Below are 22,934 nucleotides of genomic sequence, written 5' to 3'. Positions count from 1 at the left end.
TTATGTTTAGTGGGTAATATATTCTCATGACTCAGAATTCAAAGCTACTCAGTGGTGGAATTCGCGTCATCGTGCGCCTTGCTTCCTTTCCTGATGGTGTGTCTTGGTGAGCACGCCGTGTTAGTGCTCAGACAGACAGACAGACAAGGTTGTAGGTTGTGTTGTAGTTCAGTCTGCACACAGCTAGAGGGTTAGTGAAGACGTGGCCATTCGCGGCTGGGCGCGGGCAGAAGTTGGACATGTGGCCAAGATGCTAGACACAAGACCCCTTTGAAGTGCAGGTTGGAGCTGGGCGTGGGAAGATGGAGCTGGGCATGGGAAGATGGAGCTGGGCTTGGGAAGATGGAGCTGGGCGTGGGAAGATGGAGCTGGGCGTGGGAAGATGGGGCCAGGCCTGAGGGCCTCTGCTCATTCGTGCTCCTGCCCTGGCCCTGCTGAGGTTAGGGATGGGCCGGCCCGGGGATGCCGGGATAAATGGGGAGTCGGGGATGGCCTGCTCTGGGTTCCTGTGCAGCTGGGCCCTTGCTGGGTGGGAAAGCCTGGGTGGCCAGCCCCCCGCTGCCTCCCTGCTGCCCCTTGTGGGGCTGTTGCACCGAAGGGACCTCGGGACGGAGGAGGGAGGCTGGAGTGGCCAACCCGGGCACCGGGCCTCACCTTTCCCTGCTGCCTACTGTGATGTTATTTAATGCTAAGACCCTGAAAATAGCATTAGTCCTGCACCTACTAACCTAGTGAAAAACCCAGCAGGGGCTTAGACATGAAACTTCTGATACCCTTATGTTTACAAAATACCTGTCTGAACAGCTTTGCAGGGGCATCCTTAAAAGAAACCTTCAGGGCTTCCCTGGTGGCACAGTGGTTGAGAGTCCACCTGCCGATGCAGGGGACACGGGTTCGTGCCCCGGTCCGGGAAGATCCCACATGCCGCGGAGCGGCTGGGCCCGTGAGCCAGGGCCGCTGAGCCTGCGCGTCCGGAGCCTGTGCTCCGCAACGGGAGAGGCCACAACAGTGAGAGGCCCGCGTACTGAAAAAAGAAACCTTCACTTACATAAGTTTTTCCACGGACTCCAGGCCTGTAGCCCTGACAGACATTGCTTCATGCTGTTGTGATGAGAGTGTGTGTGTGTGCGCGCGCGCGCGCGCATGCTGGCACTTCACTCTGTTACACTCTACTGTGCACAGGAGGCAGTGGAGAGAGCAAAGAATGTATGTCTTTCGTTCCCCGGGTATGAATGCAGCCTATGGGGCGTGTAGCAGAGTGAATTGCTGGGCTGTAGAGTCACAGGAGGTACTGCCAAGCCGCGTTCCAAAGTCACCGTGCCATGTCGCCCTCTCCCAGCTGCGTGTAGGAATTCCCATTGCTCCACAGCCTCGCTTGTTTGAGATCTTGTCTGTCTTTTCAGTTTTAGCCATTCTTACTGGGTGTATGATAGATCTCACTGTGGTTTTAACTTCCTTTTCTCCGGTATCTAATAACGTCGAGCACCCTTCCCTATGTTCTTTGGCTGTTTAGATGCTCTTTAAGAAGGTACCTGTTCAAGCCTTTTGACAATGTTTCTGTCGCAGTATTGTCTTTTCTGATCGATTTGTAGGGATTTCTTATATTCTCAACCCTAGTCATCAGTCAGATACGTGTACATTGCAGACACCTTCTCCCGTGCTGGGGCTTGCCTTCCATTCCCTTGATGGTGTCTTTTTAAACAGAAACAACGGTATTTTAGTGTTCAGATTTGTCGCTTGGTTCAGGCCGGCCATGTTTCAAACGTCTTAAATATTTACCGTCCAGAGGTAAATCACCTTGCTGTCTTAGGCCTGAGCGTCCCTGGGGAGGCTCGCTGGGTTGCTGTAGATGGCTCTGCAGGCCTGGGGCAAGGACAGAGAGAAGGAAAAGGACCAGAAGTGGAGAGGGAGGGGCAGGAGGCCAGAGCTAGGAGGTGGAGAGGCGGTCCAGTTCAGGGCTTTAGAAGGTGACAGGGTCACAGAGAGGGGAGCAAGTAAAAGTGGCTCCAGGGCAGGGGAGGACTGGGGGGGGGGGTGTCTTGGGAATCCCAAGGGACTTGCTATTCACGTGGGGCCTTGGTGGGGAACAGGGGTCTGTCAGGTGAGGAACTGGAGTGAGGACGCTCTGGGCAGAGACGGTGGTGTTGACAGAATTCTAAGGACCATCGTGGAGGGGAGTGGCAGGCGAGGCTGGGACAGGTTCTGAAGGGACTTGTGCACCCCTGGTCCTGTGGGTCATGGGAGCCATGGAAGGTTCCAGAGCGCAGCAGTAGCACGGTCAGAATCTTATTTGGGAAACTCCTGGTTGCCTTGAGGTGGGGACCATAGGCTGTGGATGGTGAGCGGCCGGGGAGTGAGCTTGACCCCTTCGTTCTCGTGAACTCATGTACCCGGGTGGGTCAGCCCAGGCCCTGCGAGGTGCTGGATTTGGACTTACCAGGCCCCGGAGCCTGGGTCCTGCCTCTTCCAGCCCCGGCACTGGACCAAAGGCGGCTGCTGGCGCGGGCACCACAGAGTGGAGCGGGCGGAGCTGGAAATGCCCCTCGCTGCTGCCATGTGCCTCCCGTGCCCAGCAGACACTTTTATTTTTCAGGACCTCCTCTGTCAAAGACAGCAGCTTCGTGGAAAAGATGAAGAAGACGGTGAGTTTTCTCTTTGTGCTCGGCCCTGGTGGGTGTGCGGGGGCATCCAGCAGAAGGCCAGCTTCACTGGCCGGGAGGAGAAGCGGGCGGGAAGCCGGCTCAACTCCCTGTGTGCGTACTTTCTGGGCTAACCAGAGCCTCGAGGCTGCCCTGCTGTTGCTGGGACAGTTTACTCCGCTTTTTGCGTGTTTGCTTCTTGAACAAACCAAACTGTAAGAACAGACCCTCCCTCTGACTCGGATGCCGCCCCATCTCCTCCCTCCCAGGCCAGGCTGTGTCCGTGAGCATATGTAAACCTCACATAGCTGTGATCCTAGCACAGCTACAACTTTATCTGTTTGATTTTTGTTTATTTAAGTGTTGAATTTATGACCAGGTGCTGCATTCACATGGTTAAAGTCCAAAACATAAACTGTTCAGTGGAAAGCTCTCCTATCCCTGTCGCCCATCACTGTCCTTAGTACTTTACAGATCCTTCTAGAGCTTTCCTATGCACATATAATAAAAACAAATACAGACCTACACTTTTTAAACACAGAAGGTGGCATATTACATACACTGCTATAGACCTTCATTTTTTTCCCACTTAATGGTATGTCTTGGAGCTCCTTTCACAACAATTCAAAAATACCTCCCGCATTCTTTGTTATAGTTGCGTGATGATTCCATGTGTGGCCACAAGTACTATAATTTGTTTTAATACTGCCTTGTTGATGGGCGCTTGGAATATTTCTAATCTTTAGCTCTTACAGATAGTGCTGCTGTGACTGTGTAGATCAGTTTGCATATTTGAAAATACAGTAAAATCCCAGAAGTGGAATTTTTGGATCAAAAGATATATGCAGGGCTTCCCTGGTGGCGCAGTGGTTGAGCGTCCGCCTGCCGATGCAGGGGACACAGGTTTGTGCCCTGGTCCGGGAAGCTCCCACATGCCGCGGAGCGGCTGGGCGCATGAGCCATGGCCGCTGGGCCTGCGCGTCCGGAGCCTGTGCTCCGCAACGGGAGAGGCCACAGCAGTGAGAGGCCCGCGTACCGCAAAAAAAAAAAAAAAAAAAAAAAAAAAAAAAATATATGCATTTGTGACAGAAACTGCCAGATTGTGCCCCACCCCCGTAGAGGTCACGCCGCGGGGCCGTCACTAGCAGTGTGAGAACACCTGCTCCCCAAGCCTTGCCAACAGAGTCTGCTAGCAAAGTTTGGGATTTTGCCAGTTTTCTAGGTTACAAAAAAGATATTTCTGTGGAGTTCTAATTTGCATTTTTCCTATGAATGAGTTTAAGCAAATTTTCATGTTATGCTGGCATTTCTTTTCTCTTTTTTTACAGATTCTTTGTTCAAATCTTTTGCTCACTTTTCTGTTGGGATTGATCTTTCTCAAGGAACTCCTTAAACTTATTAGGGTGATTAACCCCTGGTCTGTGATATGAGTTAAAAATATTTCTCCCAGCTAACAGTTTGTGTATCATTCGGCTTACTGTGTGTTTACTTGTTCGTTTCGCCTGTTAAAGTTCTTTAGTCCATTTAACTATTCTCTGACTTCTGGACTTTGAGTCATCATTTGAAAGGCTTCCCCCCTCTAAAGAGATAAAGGAATTCTTCCATATTTTTTTCTAGTATTTTTATGATTTTGTTTTCCATATTTAAAATTCAATCTGTTGGGAATTTATCCTGGTGTAAGATGTAAGGTATGGGTCCAACAATTTTTTACACAGCTCTCTAAATTCCGTGTAATAAAGTCCATCTTTTCCCCACTAGTTTTATCATAAATGTAATTCCCATGGGTATTTGAGTGTAGTTCTGTATTTTCCTGTTCTGGTACTTTGATCTAGCTGTCTGTGTATAAGCAATATCATACTGTTTAATTATTATAACATTGTTGTATAATTATTATAACTTGTTTTAATATCTGTAGCACTAGGCACTTCCTCCCTCCCCATCACTCTTATTTTTCAGTTTTCCTGGCTATTACTTCATATGTATTCATTCATTTTAGGTAGCAGTTTTATTGAGATATAATTCCTATTCCATACAGTTCTCCAATTTAAAGTTTATTTTAAAAAATAAATATACTAAAAATCACATCAGTGATTTTTAGTATATTCCCAGTTGTACAAACTATCACCACAATCCATTTTAGGACATTTCCATCATCCCCAAAAGAAACCCTATGCCCATAAGTAGTCACTCCCCATTCCCCCACCCTGAGCCCTAAGCAACTATTCATCTACTTTTTAATCTCTACAGAGTTGCCTATATGGCAACTGGACATTTTATGTAAGTGGAATCATACCGTTTATGGCCTTTTGTGGCATCTTTCACTTAGCGTAATGTCTTCAAGGTTCATCCATGCTATAGCTGTGTCAGCACTTCATTCCTTTTATTGCCAAATGATGTTCCAGTGGATGGATTCGCACTTATTTTTCCACAGGATTTTTAGGATCAAATTGTTGATGAAAAAAGAGCTGTTCAAGTTTTTATTAGGATCGTGTTACATTTCTGTACTGATAGAGGGAGGGCTGACATCTTGTACGTTGAGTTTTCCTGTGCAAAATCAGAGTGCCTTTCCATTTGGTTGAGTCCTTTATCACTCGGTAGCTTCTCACATGTTTCTTGTATGGCTTATTTCTAGGTACTTTATATATTTTGATGCTACCATAAATATTTAGCTACTGTTTTATATCCTCTTTTGCTCCCTTGACATCATAAGCAATATTTTAAAATGATTTGTAGAAAATTCAGGAAATGTAAAAGGTATGAGAACACTTTACAGCAATTGTAGTCCCTCCGTTTTATTTTGTCATTTGTACCTGTCAGTTAGGGCTCTGTGCCAGGCCAGAGACCCCTCCAGGCATTTTGGGCACTGGAAGGCTGCCGCAGAGAAACCTCACGTCTACAGAAAGGGACCGGGGAGGTGGCCTGTGCCTTGCTTCCACCTTCCAGATCTTGCAAAGCACATCCAGTTGGCTGGACCTAATTTGCTGCATCCCTGGCTGGAGGCAGTCTGGGGGATGGAGTTCCAGCTTTTCCAGAGCTGCTGCAGTGGGCACAGTAGGAGGAAGGTGGGATGAAGAGCCTGTGAGCCAGTCTATATGGTACCTTTCCCCATTGTCTAGATTTTTATAAAGCATGTGCATTACTTTTGTAAACATCCAGAAAAACTCACCCATGATTCCCCATTTAAAGACTCTTGGTATATTTCACGCCATTCTTTTTCCCTGTGCATTTATATGTATAAACACACACATGTATGTGGAGTGGATATGTAACAAAATTGGATTATGCTATACACAGTCTTTGATCACTTTTTTTTTTTTACTGAACGTCATTTCTGCATTTTTACATGTCCTTTAAAAATATGCCCACAGTGTGATTTTGAGCAGCTTGTGTGAGCAGCATTATCTTGATGGCTCCACTGAAGTCAGCTAGGTGGCCTCTGACCCCATCCGCTGCAGTGGCTGTGGCAGTGAGATGCTAGCCCCAGAGCGACTTAGAAAGGACCTGAAGCAGGCAGGAAAGAGGGTGCCCTTGAGGGACCTGCCTGCCCCTGTGGTCACCTAGAGCCTCCAGTGAAGCCTGTGGCTCTTGGCCCCTCACTGATCCCGCGTGTCTGGCCGTCCCTAGGGCAGGAACATCGTCGTGTTCTACGGCTCCCAGACGGGGACCGCCGAGGAGTTTGCCAACCGCTTGTCCAAGGACGCCCATCGCTACGGGATGCGGGGCATGGCGGCAGACCCGGAGGAGTATGACCTGGTGAGCTCTTGCCGCACCCTGCCCCCTTCCTCCCATGCAGTGCAGCCCAGGGCATTAAGGAAGTCACGTCTGGATCGTGGAGACGCTTAAAGGGCTGAGTTAGCCAAAGGGACAGACAGGAATAGGCGTCTCTTGTCATCTGTTCCAGCAGCCAGGTGGCCCCAGTTGTAAGGACATTAAGAACACCTGGCCCCGGTGTGCGCATGTGCGCTCTCAGCAGTGCTCACGCTCAGCCTTCCAAGCTCTCCACGCTGCAGGCTTTGCAAGTGCTGGGCAGGTGCCAGCAGAAGGGACTCAGGCACCTAGTGGATTGGTTGTGGCTTAAAAGATGAAAAGGGTCTCAGCAAGTCAGGAGAGGAACTGTTTCTCATCTCCCCTCAACCCCCACCTGAGAACTGCAGTTCCAGGGGAGCTGGACCGAGTCATCGGGGGGTCTGGGCTCTAGTGCCGCTCTGCCCTGACTGCCCGTGTGACCCTGAGCGAGCGCCCACCGAGGGCCTTCCTTGACTCGTCTACAGAGAGGCAGTGAGGGTGTTGGGTGAGCCATCTCCAGGAACCCTTCAGCTGGGCTTTGAAATGAGGCTGTAAACTCGCATGTGTGGGCTCGGGGAGGGCCAAAGAGAGCCCCGGAATTGAGGGAAGGGCCCCCATCTGGAGCTGCAGGCTCCCCGCCTTCTCCTGTCAGCCATCCTTGGCACGTGGCTCCTCCGGGCCAACACAGGGCTGTCTGCAGGACGCAGTCCCCACTTCCTGGCCCCAGCTGCACCCAGCCTGCCCCTGAGGGTGGTGGGGACCCGCTCGCCTTGCTACCTCTCCTCCGCGCATCGGCTCTTTCGCCAGTCGTGGCTCTCCAAAGGGCAGGAAACTTCCAGCAGTCTGCTTGCCTGTTTCTGAGACAGCCAGGCCAGCGGCCCCAGGTGGACTCAGTGGGCAGGGAAGTGGGGAGTGGTCCTTAGGCACCCAGGAGGGGCAGGGCTGGCAGGGAGCAGGTAGTCCTGGGAAGATGCCCCAGGGAGTTGCCTTCCTGCTTCTCCCCTGAAGGGTCATTGCCAGACATCGGGGCAGGGGAGGCAATGTCGGGCTCTTGCTGCTCCAACAACATGATAAATGAACTTTCCCTTAGAGCTGCTTCCCACATGTGCCACTCCATCTCCCAAACCGAACCATCCCCCACCTACTCCACACCCCTGCCTTCGGTCCTGGGGACGAGCACCACTACCCGTCTGTCTTAGGACCTGGGTTTCGAGTTGGCGGACAGCTGGTTAGGAATTAGTGCGAGCCCAGGTCCTCCTGTGCCCCAGGGACTTGGTGGGATGATGAGGTTCTCCGGAGGTGGCCCAGGGCACCGTGTTCCAAGTGCCAGCCCATAGCCTAGAACCCAGCATACTTCTGTCCACACCCCAGGCCCTCACCTGTGCTCTTCTGGGCCTGCTGTTCCCTTTGCTCTTGAAATGCACCCCGTCCACGTGAACCCTTGACTCGCCCATCTGCACCCCTGCTGGGAGCAGGCTTAGTCTTGGTTGCTGGGCCTGGCCCTGCCTTTGTCTCCCCAGGGCGACCTGAGCAGCCTGTCAGAGATTGAGAACGCCCTGGCAGTGTTCTGCATGGCCACCTACGGCGAGGGGGACCCCACTGACAATGCCCAGGACTTCTATGACTGGCTTCAGGAGACGGACGTGGACCTCTCTGGGGTCAAGTATGCGGTGAGTCACCCGTGTGGGCTTGTGCAACCTCCGGAACCCGTGTCCAAGAGGAACTCCTCCGGTTCTCACCTCGTTTGATCAGCTAGGGCAGGCCCAGGTGCCAGGACAGAGGCTTCGAGCTGAGGGCCTGGTAGGGAGCTCGTGGCAGGGAATCCCAGGAAGGCCGCTCATGGGGCGACCCTGTCTTGCGCCCGGGCCCGGCCCAAGAGCTCCCCCTCCCATGTCCCAGCCCCACTTTGCTCAGGAGCATGTGCTACTGGAGACTGAAGGCAAGAGAAGGGCGGTGGGCTGACCAAGATTCGGCTGGGCAAGGAGAATCTTGAATGGGCAGGGTGAACCCCCCCCTGCTGCCGCCAGGGTCAAGGCCAAGGTGGTTGAGGAGGGGCTTGGACTGCAGGTCACCAAAACAAAGCCGCCTCTGGGGCCTTACAGTGCAAGGTGTCTGGCAGGGACCGCTGACCACTGGCCCCTCATGCACACAGGTGTTTGGCCTTGGGAACAAGACCTATGAGCACTTCAACGCCATGGGCAAGTATGTGGACAAGCGGCTGGAGCAGCTCGGGGCCCAGCGGATCTTTGATCTGGGGCTGGGCGACGACGACGGGAAGTAAGTGACCCCCCTCCAGGGCCCCCGCCCTTGCACGCCCCCCTGGGCTGTCGTGTGTCAGGAGCTACAGGTTAGGGCTGGCCGGGGCACAGGAGGAGAGGGCAGAGCCATGATGTCAGCGCAACTCCGTGACCCGCCTCACCACAGGGGAGGGAAGGCCATCCCCCCATCGCCAGTCCCCACGTTCTTTGCTCATCCACACCCTCCCGGCTCACCCGGCTCAGATGGGGCCTCCCGTGGTTACTGCAGACCCTCTGGACGCTTCCTGATGCCCTGGGTTACGTCACTGGGTGGGCTGGCGTGAAATGAACCCTCCAGCTTGGAGGGGTGATGGGACAGAGTCCGAGCTCTCCCGGCAGCCCCATCTGGAGCCTGGCTCATCCCCTCTCGTCCCCAGCCTGGAGGAGGACTTCATCACGTGGCGAGAGCAGTTCTGGCCGGCCGTGTGCGAGCACTTAGGGGTGGAAGCCACTGGAGAGGAGTCCAGGTGAGTGTGCGCAGGTGGGCCGGGGCCTCGGGTGCTGCCTGCCGAGGCGGGGTACTGGACTGGCGTGTGTGGTGGGGCTGGAGGAGGCTGCGGCAGGGGCGCGGGCCTAAGCGCTTGGGCTGTGCCTGCAGGTGACGGTCAGGGCGGGCGAGCCTCGGGCCTGCTGACGGGCCGCCCCGCCCTCTGAGCACGCTGTGCTGGCCCCTCCTGCCTCCCCTCTCACGCGTCTCCTTCCTTGTGGGTCACGTCTGGCCCCGCAGCCCTCGCCGCACGTCCCATCGCCTCACAGCCTCACTCTCTCCTTGGGACCCGGCCCCCTCCCGCCCCCCGCCTCACCCTGCGTCTCCCCTTTGCAGCATTCGCCAGTATGAGCTTGTGGTCCACACAGACATAGACGCGGCCAAGGTGTACGTGGGCGAAATGGGCCGCCTGAAGAGCTATGAGAACCAGAAACCGTGAGTAGAGAGCGTGGCTGGGGCCGGACAGCTGCCTGTCCTGTGCGTCCCCGCAGGGCCTGTCCTCCCAGGCCCTGTCCTGTGGGGCTTCCTTACCCCCACATCCAGGAGTGGGCCCGGGTGAGGGCACCTCCATTTCCATCTCCACCGCACAGGAGGGCGTGAGGCCTGGAGCAGAGAGAGATCGGAGGCTGCTCTGACCCCGGGGCCCTGGGGACCCCTCCACTCCGCTCCCAGCGGTCCCTCCGCCCAGGGCGTGGCCTTGGGGGGACTGGCCCTTGCTCAGCTTGTACTTCATTTTCCCTGTAAATACCCTGGGGTGGGGGGTACCCACCAGTCCCTGGACCAGGACAGTGAGTTCAGCTCTGGGTCTAGGTGGAACTTGGGCAAAAGGGCTCGCTTCCTTAAAAATCTGCCTTGACGTCTGGACATATGTCCAGAAACATAGTGTTCTTCTCTGGGGCCCCTGACTTGCCCCTGGGTGCCACCCAGAATCCTGCTGGAGCCGCCCAGGAAAGACCTCCTAGAACCACCAGGCTTTGAGACCAGCAGCCCTGCTGCAGCTGTAGCCGGAAAGCCCGACATTTCAGTGGCTTCACAGAGTGAAAGCCTCTCTCCTGCTCACGTACAGTCCTGGGCACGTTGGGGAGGGGGCTTTGCTCCACAGTCACTCGGAACCCAGGCCCCTTCCGTCCTGGGGAGCCACCTTCAAGGGCCTGGCCCTCCTTGTGCTCTGCTCACCAACGTGTGCAGAGTGTGGAGGGTCCCCCAGGTTTTTAGGGACCAGCCTCAGTTTCCGTGTCTGTAAGAGGGGACACTGATAGCCTAGTTGTACCCCCTTGCGGGTTGCCAGGAGCACCGCTGTGGATTAGGCTGGGAAAGGCCACTACCTAATTGGAGAGGTGTCCTCGTGACCCTTGGAGGCCAGCTCTGATGTTTCCTGTGTCCTGTGTGGCCAGAAGTGTCCCTTGGGGTGGGAAGATTCAGACTGGAGGCCTGGCCAGTCACTGAGCTGCTCTCCCCACCCAGCCCCTTCGACGCCAAGAACCCCTTCTTGGCTGTCGTCACCACCAACCGGAAGCTGAACCAGGGAACTGAGCGACACTTCATGCACCTGGAATTAGACATCTCAGACTCCAAAATCAGGTATCAGCTGCTGCCACCCCCCACGCCCTCAAACCTTTCACTCAGGCCTCCTGTTTGGGTGCAGAGCTGTCTTCCACCCTCCTCCTGAGCCTCGCATCTCCCCCAGGTATGAATCTGGAGACCACGTGGCTGTTTACCCAGCCAACGACTCTGCCCTGGTCAACCAGCTCGGCGAGATCCTGGGTGCCGACCTGGACGTTATCATGTCCCTGAACAATCTTGACGGTGAGTCCTGGGATCCAGGCCTCCCTACCTACCTGGGCCTGAGGTGGCTGGTGGGAATGGGCCCCTTGGCAAGGTCCATAGGTTGAACTTCTGCTTCGGCCTAAAGCCTGGTGCCCTAGAAGCCCTCATAACCAAGACCCCAGTTACAGGCTGTAGAACAAACTCAGGGCTGGGGGAAGAGGTGGCTGCAGGGTCTGGCACTCTCCCTTTTGGGGTTCCCCCATCCCCTCACCGCCATACTCCCTTGAGGGAGTGCGGGTGCCTGGAGACAGAGCCAGCCCGTGTCCTACAGGGAAGAGAGCCACAACTGGCTGCTGAAGGTCCTCTCTGGCTCCAGGGTCTCCTCACCTGTGAACCCAGGGATCCGAGTCAACAATCCTGATGGCCCTCCAGGCCCATTCAGGGTGCTCAGAGTGCAAGGGGCACTACCATGGGGCAGGGCTGCCCACTGACCTGGGGCCCAGCACGGCCTGGCCCTGCCCCGCTCACTCTTGTCCTCAGTGACCTGAGCCTGGGCAGCTCCTTCTCAGCAGCTCCCGAGTCAGCCTCGAGAGGAGCTGCGTGAAAGGGGGCTCATTTGTATCAGATCTCACTGTGCCGGCGGTGCACTCACGGTCGGTAGTGCACATGCGGGCCTTTCTTGCACTGGGGGGCATGTCTCTTGTGCCATCTGAGGCAGGACCTTGCTGGGGGTCAGGAGGGGTGTTGGTGCTCCCTCTGCCCGAGGAGACTCTGGGCCCCTGTGGAGAGCCGTTCACTGCCAAGAGCTGCTTAGAGAGAGGGCTGCAGAGGCTCAACTAGAGGCAGCAGTGGGGCTGCAGAAGCGCCCACACCTGCCCCTGTAGTGCAAGGCCTGAGCCCTGGCTTCTGGGCTCACACAAGAGGGCGCCTGGGCGCAGGGAACACCTACTACTTGGTGTGGGTGCTGGGCACACGAGGACTTTCAGTTCATGAAAATCCATCAGGCATTGCACTGTGACTTGTACACTGTACGTAGGTCACACTTCAGTACCAAGTTCAAACCCCTCCCCAAAACAGACCCAAACCCCTAAAGGCTGAGCCGTCCTGGGCCAGGCCCTCTCCTCTCCATGTGGCTCGGCAGCCTCGCGGTTCCACGGGGCTCATTTGTGCACAGGAATAAACGCCCCTGCAGTCATGCCTCTAAGAGATGGAGTTGCTCCTGGGTCCAGTCCAGCTCTAGCCTGCTTGTGGGGAGCTGTCAGTAAAGCCAGCCTGTTGACTGTGGTAGTGGAAGGACCCTGGCAAGGGCTGGTGGGGGGGTCTGTGCCAGCAGCTGCCCCTGAGTGTACAGGATGCTGCCCCCATAGCTTGGCCCTTGGGTGACCCATGCACAGACCTCCACATGTGTCCAAGCATAAAAACCGACCTGGAGGGAGCTCTGCTGTCACAGCTGAAGGCCCGGTATTGGCATCGCACAGTCATGAGCCTGGAGCGCCACCCCCCCACAGTGGACCAGGTCCAGCCCGCAGGCAGGCAGGACACACTTGGGGAGCTCCCCCTCTACAGCCCTGTCTCTGAGCAGCTCTTGGCAGGGGAAGGGTGCCCGAAGGGGCTGATTCTCCTGGGTGGGGACAGTGACTGCCAGGCCTACCCCGGCAATATCCTGCCTCTGATGAAGACGACCTGTCCAGCGTGAAGCTTGAGGGTGGCCGAAGCCTGAGGCTTTGCCCCCAAAGTCAAGGAAGGACCAGAAAGAGCTGGTCTTGCTTCCAGTGAGAGCAGGCCTGAGGCTTTGCCCACCCCATCCCTTGGCACCCGACCCATCCCGGGGGCGGCCACTAACCCTGAACCCTGCCTGCTCTCTCCCTACAGAAGACTCCAACAAGAAGCACCCGTTCCCCTGCCCCACCTCCTACCGCACGGCCCTCACCTACTACCTGGATATCACCAACCCGCCCCGCACCAACGTGCTCTACGAGCTGGCCCAGTACGCCTCAGAGCCCTCGGAACAGGAGCAGCTGCGCAAGATGGCCTCCTCCTCGGGCGAGGGCAAGGTGGGCCTGCCACCCACACCCCAGCGCCCGCCACCGCCTCAGCCCTGCACCGCGGCTCCCAGCCAGCACCCCCGGGCCATTCCCCAGGCTGCCTGGGCCCCACTTCAGCCCTGTCCCCTAGGTCCCCGTGTCTCACCTACGTCTGCATCTCCCCAGGAGCTGTACCTGAGCTGGGTGGTCGAGGCTCGAAGGCACATCCTGGCCATCCTGCAGGACTACTCGTCCCTGCGGCCCCCCATCGACCACTTGTGTGAGCTGCTGCCTCGTCTCCAGGCCCGCTACTACTCCATCGCCTCGTCCTCCAAGGTGTGGGCTCCAGGCCTGCCCGCTTATAGGAGACATAGTGTTGGCTCCTTGGAGGGACCGGGGTCCCTGGGCCACAGCCCCAGCTCTGCCCCCCGTGCCCAGGGCAGTTCACTCGAGACTCCTGGGCTGTGTGTCCAGTAGGCTGGACTGTAAGACTGCAAACTGCTGTCCGGCCCCAGTGCCGAGAGCCAGTCAGGAGAGCTGCCAGGAAGGGGCCTTTGAACAGGTTTGGGCGCCGTGAAGGGTGTAAAGAGGCGCTGAGCAGGGACCCCCCGCGGCAGGGTGGGTGGCAGGAGGGAGGGGGCCTCCGGCATCACCACGCTCACTCCGACCCTGCCGCCCCGCCAGGTCCACCCCAACTCCGTGCACATCTGTGCGGTGGCTGTGGAGTATGAAACCCAGTCTGGCCGCGTTAACAAGGGCGTGGCCACCAGCTGGCTGCGGGCCAAGGAGCCCTCCGGGGAGAACGGCCACAGGGCCCTGGTGCCCATGTTCGTGCGCAAGTCCCAGTTCCGCCTGCCCTTCAAGGCCACCGTACCTGTCATCATGGTGGGCCCCGGCACCGGGGTTGCCCCCTTCATAGGCTTCGTCCAGGAGCGGGCCTGGCTGAGGCAGCAGGGTGAGTGTACGGGCCCTGGGCGGGCGGGCGGGCAGTAGGGGCAGGACCGGCGTCCCACATTCCCCTGACTGCTGCTGCCCCAGGCAAGGAGGTGGGGGAGACGCTGCTCTACTACGGCTGCCGCCGCTCTGACGAGGACTACCTGTACCGCGAGGAGCTGGCCAAGCTCCACCAGGACGGCGTCCTCACCCAGCTCAACGTGGCCTTCTCCCGGGAGCAGCCCCAGAAGGTGAGGCCGCGGGCAGGGCCCCGCAGGGCGGAGGGTGGTGTGACCAGCCCTCCTCACAGGTGCCCCCACCCCCAGGTCTACGTGCAGCACTTGCTGAAGAGGGACAGGGAGCACCTCTGGAAGCTGATCCACGACAGGGGCGCCCACATCTACGTCTGTGGGTGAGTGAGGGCAGAGGCGAGGCGGGGCGGGGACAGGGCCTACCTGCCCGTGGGGGGAGGGGGACCCCTGCCCAGCCCCCAGTGCCACCTCCTTCCCGCCCCCAGGGACGCTCGGAACATGGCGAGGGACGTGCAGAACACCTTCTACGACATCGTGGCCGAGCAGGGGGCCATGGAGCACGCCCAGGCCGTGGACTATGTCAAGAAGCTGATGACCAAGGGCCGCTACTCCCTGGACGTGTGGAGCTAGGAGCACCCGGGCCGCCTTGCTCTGCCCTGCACGCCCTACAGACTCGCTCCCCAACGTGATCGCTTTCCTCGCTCCCCTCTGCCAGTCGCCTAGCTGGGTTCTGCTGGCCCTGCCACAGGAGGCAGGCCCAGTGACTGACAGAGACTGCTCCAGGCCTGAGCTGTACCCTCGGACCCACCAGCCCCAGGGGGCGTGGCTACGGGTGACCGGGCTGATGCTCCGTGAACACCTCGGGCCCTCGCTGGCTGAACAGGAGGGGCTCCTCCTCTCAGCTGAGTGGGGCCTGGCCCCTCCCCGTGATTTTCAATGAGTGTAAATAATTTTAAATAACCTCTGGCCCTTGGAATAAAGTTCTGTTTTCTGTATTTGCCAGGTATTACTTGCATAGATCTGGGGCCTCCACCAGGACTCCTTAATTCAGACCCCAGAGAGACCTCAGGAACCCCAAGACCCCTGTCTTACCAGCAGGAGAACACACACCGAGCCACTCTGAGCCTCTCACCCTTTATTGAGGTCGCTGGCCCCCGGCTCCCGCAGGCAGGCACACAGGCCCGGGTCTTCCTCTCCAGCGCCGCCTTCAGGGCCCACAGAGCCCACAAAACCCAGGGAAGAGCAGACAGACCCTCCCAGACGAGAGGAGCCCCCACCCCCTCAACACATGGGGTTCAGAAGCCCCTTCCAGGCCGGGGGTGCCGTAGAGGGCTGTGCCAGCAGGCAGGGAAGGCCCAGCCTCATTCTTTCTTGCTCCCGTGCTGCTGGTTGTGGAACTTCTGGTGTACAACCCGCAGGGTGGTGAAGAAATTGCCAAGGAAGAGGAGGAGGAAGGGGAAGCCACACATGAGCACCTGGGGGAGGAATCGGGGTCAGGACAGAAGCCAGGCCCGGCCCTCCCGGCGTCCTCTCCAGGGGCCCGGCTCACCTGCCACTCCTTACACTCGGGGTCCCGGGCCAGGTTGAACAACGTCAGCGCGTTGAAAAGCTGCCAGAACTGGGAGGGAGGGCGGTTTTTACACACAGTCCCTGTTCGAATCAGAGCTGGGGACAGACAGCCCGATGGACAGGGACAGAGGTACAACTTACGTGTCCAAAGAAGAGGAAGGGCAGCAGGAAGGTGAGGCCCCGCCACATCCAGGACTGGAAGCCCTCTGCAGGGACCACAACCAGGACAGAGACGACCCCATCACTCAGGCCCAGGTCAAGAGGAAAGGACTTTGCCCTTCCAGCTCCCCCGTCAGGATTCCAGAGAGGGGCGGCCACGCCCGACTCACCCACAGTGAGGTCCATGGTGTGCCTCTCGCCCAGGGCCCGCAGGCGGTACAGACAGCCGCTCTGGTAGTAATACTGGAGGAACTGCACGAAGCCTGGAGGGCGGGGGGACATCAGGACTGGGCTGGAGTCCCAAGTCTCTTTCCCGCCCCTCCTAGGGGGGGCTGGTCCCAAGCTCAGCAGGACCTCTGAGACACTCACTCTGGTACATGGAGAAGGACAGGAACTGGTTCCGAAACTTCTGGTACATGAGGCCCTCGGGCCTAAGGCAGAGAGCAGAGGAAGGGGTCAGGGCTCGGGGATGCCACCTCTCCCTGCCCCGGCTCCCCCGGAGACCCTAGGACCAAGCTGGGCCACTCACCATGTCAGCATGACTCCTGACAGGAACGTGGACACGTAATGATGGAAAACCCACCAGCCTTTGATCCTGCGTCAGGAAGCCACCGTCACTCCTGTCCCCTCAGCCCCCAGGATCAGTGCTCCGGGACAGGAAGTGGGAAGAAACCAGTACCCCAGCCAGTTCCCGCTTCTCAGAGGGCCACGGCACCCGCCGCCCCCACCCCGCTTTCTAGGGCAGCTCCAGTGTCACTCCCCCCACCCCCCACCCCCAGGAGCCAGGCTCCGGCCCTCGCCCACCGGGAGCCGTTGTTGATGAGGATGCTCTCACGGATGGTCAGGGTGCAATAATACCAGACCAGCAGGAAGTTGAAGGCAGCGTCTGTCACCCTAGGGAGGGGTACAGAAGGTTGGTGCCAGAGCCTGGAGAGGGCACAGGGTCCAGCCCCGTGCAGCAGGACACCCACCTGGAGTTGAGGAGGAAGCGGCAGGTGAAGGAGATGAGGATGAGGATGATGGTGAGGTAGAGCTTGAACTTCTCGTACTCGTCTTTGTAGGCAAACCTGGGGAGGAGCGAGGGGTACACACTCATGGGACAGGCTGGGATGATGGCAGGGCCCACCCACGCCTCTGGACACACTGCTGTGGTGGCATGGGGCCAGCATGGGGGAGCAGCCCCTGAACCCCAAGCTTAGCCAGGGAAGCTGGGGCACACTGGAAGGGGCCTGGGGCAGGGGACAGGGAGTAGGGTTGAGACCCCGCCCACGACAACAAATTACTTAGCCTGCTTGCTCAGGAGTGTCACGTTGACATTGCCCAGAACCAGGCTCAGATACAACCTGGGGGAGGGAACACCAGGTGAGGAGAGGTAGCCTTCAGCCCCAAGTCCACTGCAGCAACCCACACCTGTGACCACACCACCCTCCTCCCAACCCAAAAGGGCCTCCTCGGAAACCCTGGCTATATTCTGACCCCTGAGCGCCCAGTCTCCCACCCACAAGGACCCTCTCCCTCACTGAGGCTCCCAGGCCCTCCTGACCCTGGTCTCCCTTCCCGAGCCAGCTGAGTCACCAAGCCCTCCTCCATAACACGGAACCACTTTCTTGCCAATCCTTGCATTGCCATCACCCCACCATCTAAGCTTGTCTCGTCCTTCTCTGCCAGAGGAACTCCGTGAGGTGACTGAAAGCTACAGTCGTGTTAAGCAGCTGTTCCCACAGGGGCTCTTGTTCACACTCGAGCCGTATGCACAGGCTCAGAGGAGTTCAGGGACTTGCCTGAGGCAGTGAAGAGATTATGGGGCACAGCAGGGACCGGGACCAGGCTGCCTCTCAGCATGACCAGGCTGCCTCTCAGCATCGCCACGGGCTCCCTCTCCCATTCTCAGCAGTGGCCTTGTCCAACCCTCTCCCAAATCCTCCAACCTGTCCCCGTCCGGGCAGGTGACATCTCCCCTGCCTGCCTCCTCACCCTCATCTCTGCACCCCCCCATCCCAGAAAACAAGGGCCTACACCCACCCTTTCCCACCTCCCCAGGGACTTCCCTCCATTGTTTAGGGCACCTCTTCTGGGTCTCTCCCTCTGCTGGCCCACCTCTCAGCAGGTAGATATGCTCAAGTCTTTCCTATGTACAAACTTACACCCACACACCCAAACAAAAGCCACTCCTCAACTCTCATGCCAAGTCCTAGCCACCGGTTTCTCGTTGCCAGTTTCTCCTTCCACTCACAGCCAAGCTTCTGAAGCAAGGCCTAAACTTGGCTTATCCTCAGCTCTTCTGTCATCCCCAGTATCAACTTCCACCCCTACGCTCCTGTGAAGCGGTTCTCTCCAAGGTCACCCTGACTTCCAGGAAACATTTCCCCTTCTGCATTGCATCTGACTGCCTCCCACGCTGCCCCGGGCCAACTGATCGGAGGCTACTGGCCAGGCCTCCCTTCCTTGCCTTCTGGAACACGCTCTCTCCCAGGTGTCTTGCTGCCTGGGGTCTCTGCGGGATTGTTTTCCCTAAACCTAGGCTTCTGCCATGTCCTCTGCTGTGTCTGCAGCTGATCTAAGTGCATGACTGACCTGTCACTCTCCCCTGCCCACTGGGCCAGAGGGAAGCTCTGCAGGCTGGCTCCCCCTCTGGTCTCATCGCAACCTCTCACCTCCTACTGCGAGCTATGGCCGTGACACCTACTATTTCCGCCTTCCCATGTCTGCCTGGCTCACTCCTCTTTATCCTTATGACTCAGCTCAGGCATCACCTACTCCAGGAGGCTTTCTCCGACCTCCCAAGTGGTTAGGTACCCCTCACTGTGCTCCCCCCATTCCCTATACTTCCCTCACAAAGCACTCATTGCAGTGAGCTGTCACTGTCACTCAGGCTGTCCCTGAGCTAGGACTGTGTCTCACTGGTCAGCCCAGAGTGGGTGCAGGAAGCCAAGCAGAGGAAGACGGCGCTTCAGGCCTCCCTCTCAGAAATGGCTGTGAACTGAGCTGGGGGAGGAACCTCACCCATTCTGCTTGGGCAAGTAGGCCTCCATATCAAAGAAAAGGCCTTGGCGCTCCTTGATCTGGTTTTCCAGCTCCTGCGCAGCTTTCTCGGCCTCTGACGGGAGGGAGGGTTTACATCTGCAGGTGCGGCCACAGAAGCCAGAGTCAGAACAGGGGACCCCCACGTGTGAATCACACCTGACACCTGCGCGGCAGGAGAGCAAATGCAACCCAGAGAGGGGAGAAGCCATGCCCAGGGACATCTGGGAGTCAGTGCCAGCTCTCTACCCCACCAGGTCACACACCCACCCCCAGTCCGAGGCCACAGGGTATGGGGGGGTGGGCATGATGAGGTATGGGAGGGCATGGGGGAGTATATGGGGACAGGTCCTAACTTCTTCAGGACAAGGGCCAGCTCCTGGAGCTGCTTCTTCTGCCGAGTGATGGAGCTGGTACAGTTGTTCTGCAGCTTGGTCAGCTCCTCCAGCTTCAGGCGGTACAGCCGGTGGGTCTCCTGAGAACCAGGTCGGGGTAAGGCTCAGGCTGGCTAGTGGGCTCCCGAGCCAGAGCCTGCTGGGAAGGAGGTGGGGCATGGACTCCTCCAGGGCTCCTTGGGAGGGTCTCAGCAGGAAAGGAGACAGCCAGCTGTGCCACCCCAGGGAACTCCCTGAGGGTACTCTCTCTCCAAGGCAGGCAAGGAGGCAGGGGTCTCCCTGTAAGCCCAGAAGCCCCCACAGTACCGCTCTCCCAGAAACAGGGGAGTTCTCTGAAGCTTTTCTTAGCCTCAGCCCATCTACTAGTTGTTCCCACCCCTCTCTGGCCTGTCCTGAATCCGGATTCTAGGCTCATGGGTCTACCTTCTGGCCCAAGCAGGCTACCTAAAGCCATCCCTGGCCCGCTCAGATCCTCCTGCCCAGATAGCCTGCAAGTGCAGGGGAAGATGAGGTTGTCCAAGATACCTGCTGCTCTGGCACTCCCAGCATCTTCCTCCCAGAGTAAAGGTCATCAGGCTTTAGCCCTTGGACCTCTTGCTATAAGACCATTCCTCTACTCTTCCCCCAACACCTTTGACCCAAGACTTCCCAGAGCACTTTGCCCCAATGGGTAAGTCTTGAGAAGGAACAGCCTAGAGATGGGGCAAGGAGCAGTGTGAGGAACGTCAGGCAGAGGCTGAGGCCAGGACAGTGGTGACCAAGCTGGGAAGCACTAATGGCAGCAGCTTGGCCAGGCCAGGGGCAGTCAGGCTTCAACGTGGACAGGAAAGGGCTGGAACCAGTCCAGGAGAGGCAAAGTCCTGACCAAGTGCCCAGCTGACCTGGGCTCTACCCTGCCTGGGTCTTGTTTCTCATGCCCAGGAGGGGCAACCTCGGCCTACCCCCAGCCACCACGCTCTCCTGTCTGCCTTCCCACAGAACAGCACAGTGGCCCACAGCAGCCAGATCCAGACGATTCCTCCCTTGGCTTCCCACTGGTCTCAGAGAGATTCCAATCCCCGTCGCCCGTGAGGTCTCTCGGCAGGGTCTGGCCCACCCACTTTTCCCCTCACTCCCTGCATCAGCCACGTGGTCCTGTCTCTGGTGGGAGCTGTCCTTCACCCTGGATGGGCCCCGCCCCCATCCAGGGACTTCACCTAAACACCACTTACCCCGACCTAGGCCAGGCTGCCTCCCGGACTGCTCCCCAGCCACACTCAGCCCAGACCGCGCGGCCCGAGGGCGGGGAAGGCGCTCCTCGCCGATCCGGCCCGGCCAGCGCCCACGGCGCATTTGCTCAGTAACTGACACAAGACTGGCCCCGGTCAGCTCGGACTCTCCTGGAAGGGGACCGGGTCGGAGTCGGGGCCTCCTTCCGAGGCCTCAGAGGGAGGCCGGAGGTCCGCCTGGGTCAGTGGGGTCACTCCGGGGTCGCGGCGGCCGCGCGGGGAAGAGGTCCCGCTGCCGAACATTCATTTGAGGCCGAGGGGAGGGTCCAACCGGGGACACCAAGACCCGGGGCCTCGCCGCCGTCGGGAGCGACACCAGGGTCCCCGACCCCTGACCCCGAGCTCCCGCTGCCCGACCCGGGGCTAACCGACCCTTGACCCAGAGCCAGATAGACATGGCTCGGAACCAATGGGGGACCGCATCAGCACTTACCTGGATGCCGTGGAAGTCCTGCTGGAGCTCCTCCCAGTCCCGCAGGCAGTCGCCCAACGGGCCCGGAGGCGGGGGATGCATTGCTGCCGTTCCGTGAGCCGGACGAGCCGAGTCGAAGACAGAGCCGCAACCCCGGAGGGCTCGAGGCGCCTCCGCCTCCGCCGCCTCCGCCCCCGTCAGCTTCCGGGCTCGAGCCGCCGCGACCACCAATGCGGAAAAGCCTGGAGCGGCGACCGCGCTGGCCCCGCCCCCTGCCTGAGCCAATCCGGGCCAGGGGCGGGGGCGGGGCCACGTGCTCCGAGGGCCCTATGCCCGGCTGCTCCCAGCTCGGAGGGTGGTGGCAGCCCCCAACCGGGGCACTCCTGGTGGCGCCAACTGTGTGGTGCAGCCAGCAGTGTCCTTGCCTGTCAGGCAGGGAGTAAACCAAGGCCCAGGGAGGTGCCACCTGCCTCAAACACTTTCCCCCTTGGGAAGCTGCTCTTTGGCAGGGAGGGGATTCCGAGCCTCTTATCTCGCTTGGATTTTTACAAGGGCCCCTTTACTGTCTCCCTGTCTCCAAGTTCACCGCTAGTGTCCCTTACCACACCCACCAGACCGCCCTGACTAAAACACAAGGCGAATCCCCACCATGTCCCTGCTGAACACTTTCCAATGGCTCTGCCCTTCCTGCCAGGAGGTCCCTAAGCCATCGCTCTGCAGCCATCCCAGGCTCTGTTCCAGTTCAAGTCCCGACTAAAGGCTGCACTGCCTGAAAAGCCCTTACCCCTCTGGCAAAACCCCACTCTTTGAGGGCGTGGGCTCCTGTTGGGGCACGGGGGAGTGCTACTCTAACCCTCTGCAAAGCGTCCTAGGAGGCAACATGGCGTTCACCTGTATGTCCTCAGCCCTGCCCAGGTGTCAGGGAATGTTTGCTGGATGAACGTGGACCGACATGTTAAATTCTCCATCAGTCCCCTTGTCTCCTGACTCCAGGCCCGTTCTGTGGGTGCTGCCAGCACTCAGAAGCGCAGTCAGAGGAAAATTCCTTTTGAGACCCGAGGAATTTCTAGAAACCTGGTTGTGAGGGATGGGAGGGTGAGAGTCTCTTCTTGGTGAACACAGCCAGGCAGAAATGAGTGAGGAGCAAGGAAAGGACATCTGTACAGGTGATGGAGCAGTAGGGATGCTGAAACTGGGGATGAGGCGAGGGTATGCCCTTGTGCCAGGAGCCTCTCAAAGCTGTGTAGCCTGCGGCCTGAGCCAAGGCTGAGCTTGGCATCTCTGGGGCTGGGGGATCTCCACCCATGGGTGGGCATTGTGACATCCCCTGTGGAACAACACAAGGCTGGGGGAACCCTTGGAGCTCCCACCCAGCAGCCTCCAAAGGGTCCACGTTATGGGGGACATGAGGGGCAGCTGCTCTGGCACCAGATGCTCCTCCAGAAGCAGCCTCAGGAGCGCAGTGGGGGTGGGCCCACGATGCCCCAGGGATGGGGGTTCTCGCTGAGTCTGAGCACCTCCTGTGCTAGCACAAATGAGGAACCTGGGAAGAAGCACTGCGGGAGGCTGACACAGGCTCCAGGCAGCAAAGGCCTTCTCATTCCTGGTTACACACCCTGGCCCACTACCCACAAAAAGCTCCCAAGGCAGGTTCTTCTGGACCCATAGCTGGGCCACAGAGAAAATCAGTAGAGTGGATCCAAGATGTCTGTGACGCTGTCTCCAAGGATAACCTTCTCCCACTCTGACAGCTGAGCCACCAAAGCCCGATTTGGACGCATGTTGGTTTTACACTTCTTGACGTAGGCCCAGGACCTCTGTGAACCCAAGGAGAGAAAAGCAGACTTCAGGATTGGACCTGGGCCCTTACCACCTTGATCACAGCCAGCTCAGAGGGGACAGGAGGCACTTGCCCAGGGGTCAGAAACATAGCTTAAGGGCAGGACAAAGAAACAGCAGCAGCTTGGGGTTAATAGATTAGGGCAAGGAGTTGTAGGAGCTGGCTCTGCCTGGGGCAAGCCCCTCTGCATTCTGAATATAGACAGAAATCATTCTTATGTCAGATGGCTCCCGTGAAGGTTGAGAAAACATATGTGAAACCTCCTGTGGACAGGAAAGCACCACGCCCATGCCTGGCACTCAGTG

At 58.2% G+C, this 22,934-nt stretch overlaps 3 protein-coding genes across 21 annotated transcripts in view; 1 reads left to right on the top strand and 2 right to left on the bottom strand.

The window, feature by feature from the left end:
• Positions 1 to 14,960, top strand: part of POR (cytochrome p450 oxidoreductase) — a 58,521-nt gene extending 43,561 nt beyond the window's left edge. Inside the window, exons 3-16 of one of the 2 annotated variants that reach the window (XM_073791990.1) lie at positions 2,594 to 2,642; positions 6,264 to 6,392; positions 7,946 to 8,095; positions 8,578 to 8,702; positions 9,100 to 9,189; positions 9,546 to 9,644; positions 10,674 to 10,790; positions 10,897 to 11,015; positions 12,852 to 13,030; positions 13,187 to 13,336; positions 13,685 to 13,955; positions 14,039 to 14,184; positions 14,260 to 14,345; positions 14,451 to 14,960. In XM_073791990.1, coding sequence (XP_073648091.1) covers positions 2,594 to 2,642; positions 6,264 to 6,392; positions 7,946 to 8,095; positions 8,578 to 8,702; positions 9,100 to 9,189; positions 9,546 to 9,644; positions 10,674 to 10,790; positions 10,897 to 11,015; positions 12,852 to 13,030; positions 13,187 to 13,336; positions 13,685 to 13,955; positions 14,039 to 14,184; positions 14,260 to 14,345; positions 14,451 to 14,595 — 1,855 coding nt within the window. In that variant the 3' untranslated portion in view covers positions 14,596 to 14,960. Of the gene's footprint in view, positions 1 to 2,593; positions 2,643 to 6,263; positions 6,393 to 7,945; positions 8,096 to 8,577; positions 8,703 to 9,099; positions 9,190 to 9,545; positions 9,645 to 10,673; positions 10,791 to 10,896; positions 11,016 to 12,848; positions 13,031 to 13,186; positions 13,337 to 13,684; positions 13,956 to 14,038; positions 14,185 to 14,259; positions 14,346 to 14,450 lie in introns of both variants that reach the window. The other variant, XM_019921923.3, reaches the window with a different exon arrangement.
• Positions 14,961 to 15,079: 119 nt separating this feature from the next.
• On the bottom strand, positions 15,080 to 22,194 carry TMEM120A (transmembrane protein 120A). 2 transcript variants are annotated; one of them, XM_033839901.2, is made up of 12 exons: positions 20,811 to 22,194; positions 19,071 to 19,189; positions 18,697 to 18,813; positions 16,977 to 17,036; positions 16,665 to 16,760; positions 16,498 to 16,587; positions 16,223 to 16,288; positions 16,063 to 16,124; positions 15,864 to 15,956; positions 15,676 to 15,740; positions 15,515 to 15,583; positions 15,080 to 15,440 (listed from the first exon to the last, which is right to left on the bottom strand). In XM_033839901.2, the coding sequence occupies exons 1-12, from the start codon at positions 20,889 to 20,891 to the stop codon at positions 15,327 to 15,329; spliced, it is 1,032 nt and encodes a 343-aa protein (XP_033695792.1). In that variant the 5' UTR covers positions 20,892 to 22,194; the 3' UTR covers positions 15,080 to 15,326. The 2 variants fall into 2 exon arrangements, with proteins under 2 accessions (XP_033695792.1, XP_033695793.1); XM_033839902.2 differs by having other exon boundaries at positions 15,080 to 15,365.
• Positions 22,195 to 22,341: 147 nt separating this feature from the next.
• STYXL1 (serine/threonine/tyrosine interacting like 1) overlaps positions 22,342 to 22,934 on the bottom strand; it is a 64,511-nt gene continuing 63,918 nt past the window's right edge. For 15 of the 17 annotated variants that reach the window (XM_033839907.2, XM_033839910.2, XM_073791991.1 and 12 more), the window contains one exon: positions 22,342 to 22,606. In XM_033839907.2, the coding sequence (XP_033695798.1) occupies positions 22,475 to 22,606 (132 nt within the window). In that variant the 3' untranslated portion in view covers positions 22,342 to 22,474. The remainder of the gene's footprint in view (positions 22,607 to 22,934) is intronic. The other 2 variants (XM_033839912.2, XR_012326016.1) reach the window with 2 other exon arrangements.

This window comes from Tursiops truncatus, chromosome 15 (assembly GCF_011762595.2).
Source record: "Tursiops truncatus isolate mTurTru1 chromosome 15, mTurTru1.mat.Y, whole genome shotgun sequence".
In the NCBI taxonomy this organism is placed as follows: domain Eukaryota; kingdom Metazoa; phylum Chordata; class Mammalia; order Artiodactyla; family Delphinidae; genus Tursiops; species Tursiops truncatus.
This window is presented reverse-complemented; position numbering and strand designations above follow the sequence as displayed.

Excerpts from the sequence above, each read along its gene's own strand:
- TMEM120A (XM_033839901.2), bottom strand. The coding sequence starts at position 20,891 with ATGCATCCCCCGCCTCCGGGCCCGTTGGGCGACTGCCTGCGGGACTGG. Across the intron at positions 16,588-16,664 it reads CGCTTCCTCCTCAACTCCAG|GGTGACAGACGCTGCCTTCA; the intron begins GTGGGTGTCCTG and ends ACCCCTCCCTAG. Across the intron at positions 16,125-16,222 it reads TCAGGAGTCATGCTGACATG|GCCCGAGGGCCTCATGTACC; the intron begins GTGAGTGGCCCA and ends TCTCTGCCTTAG.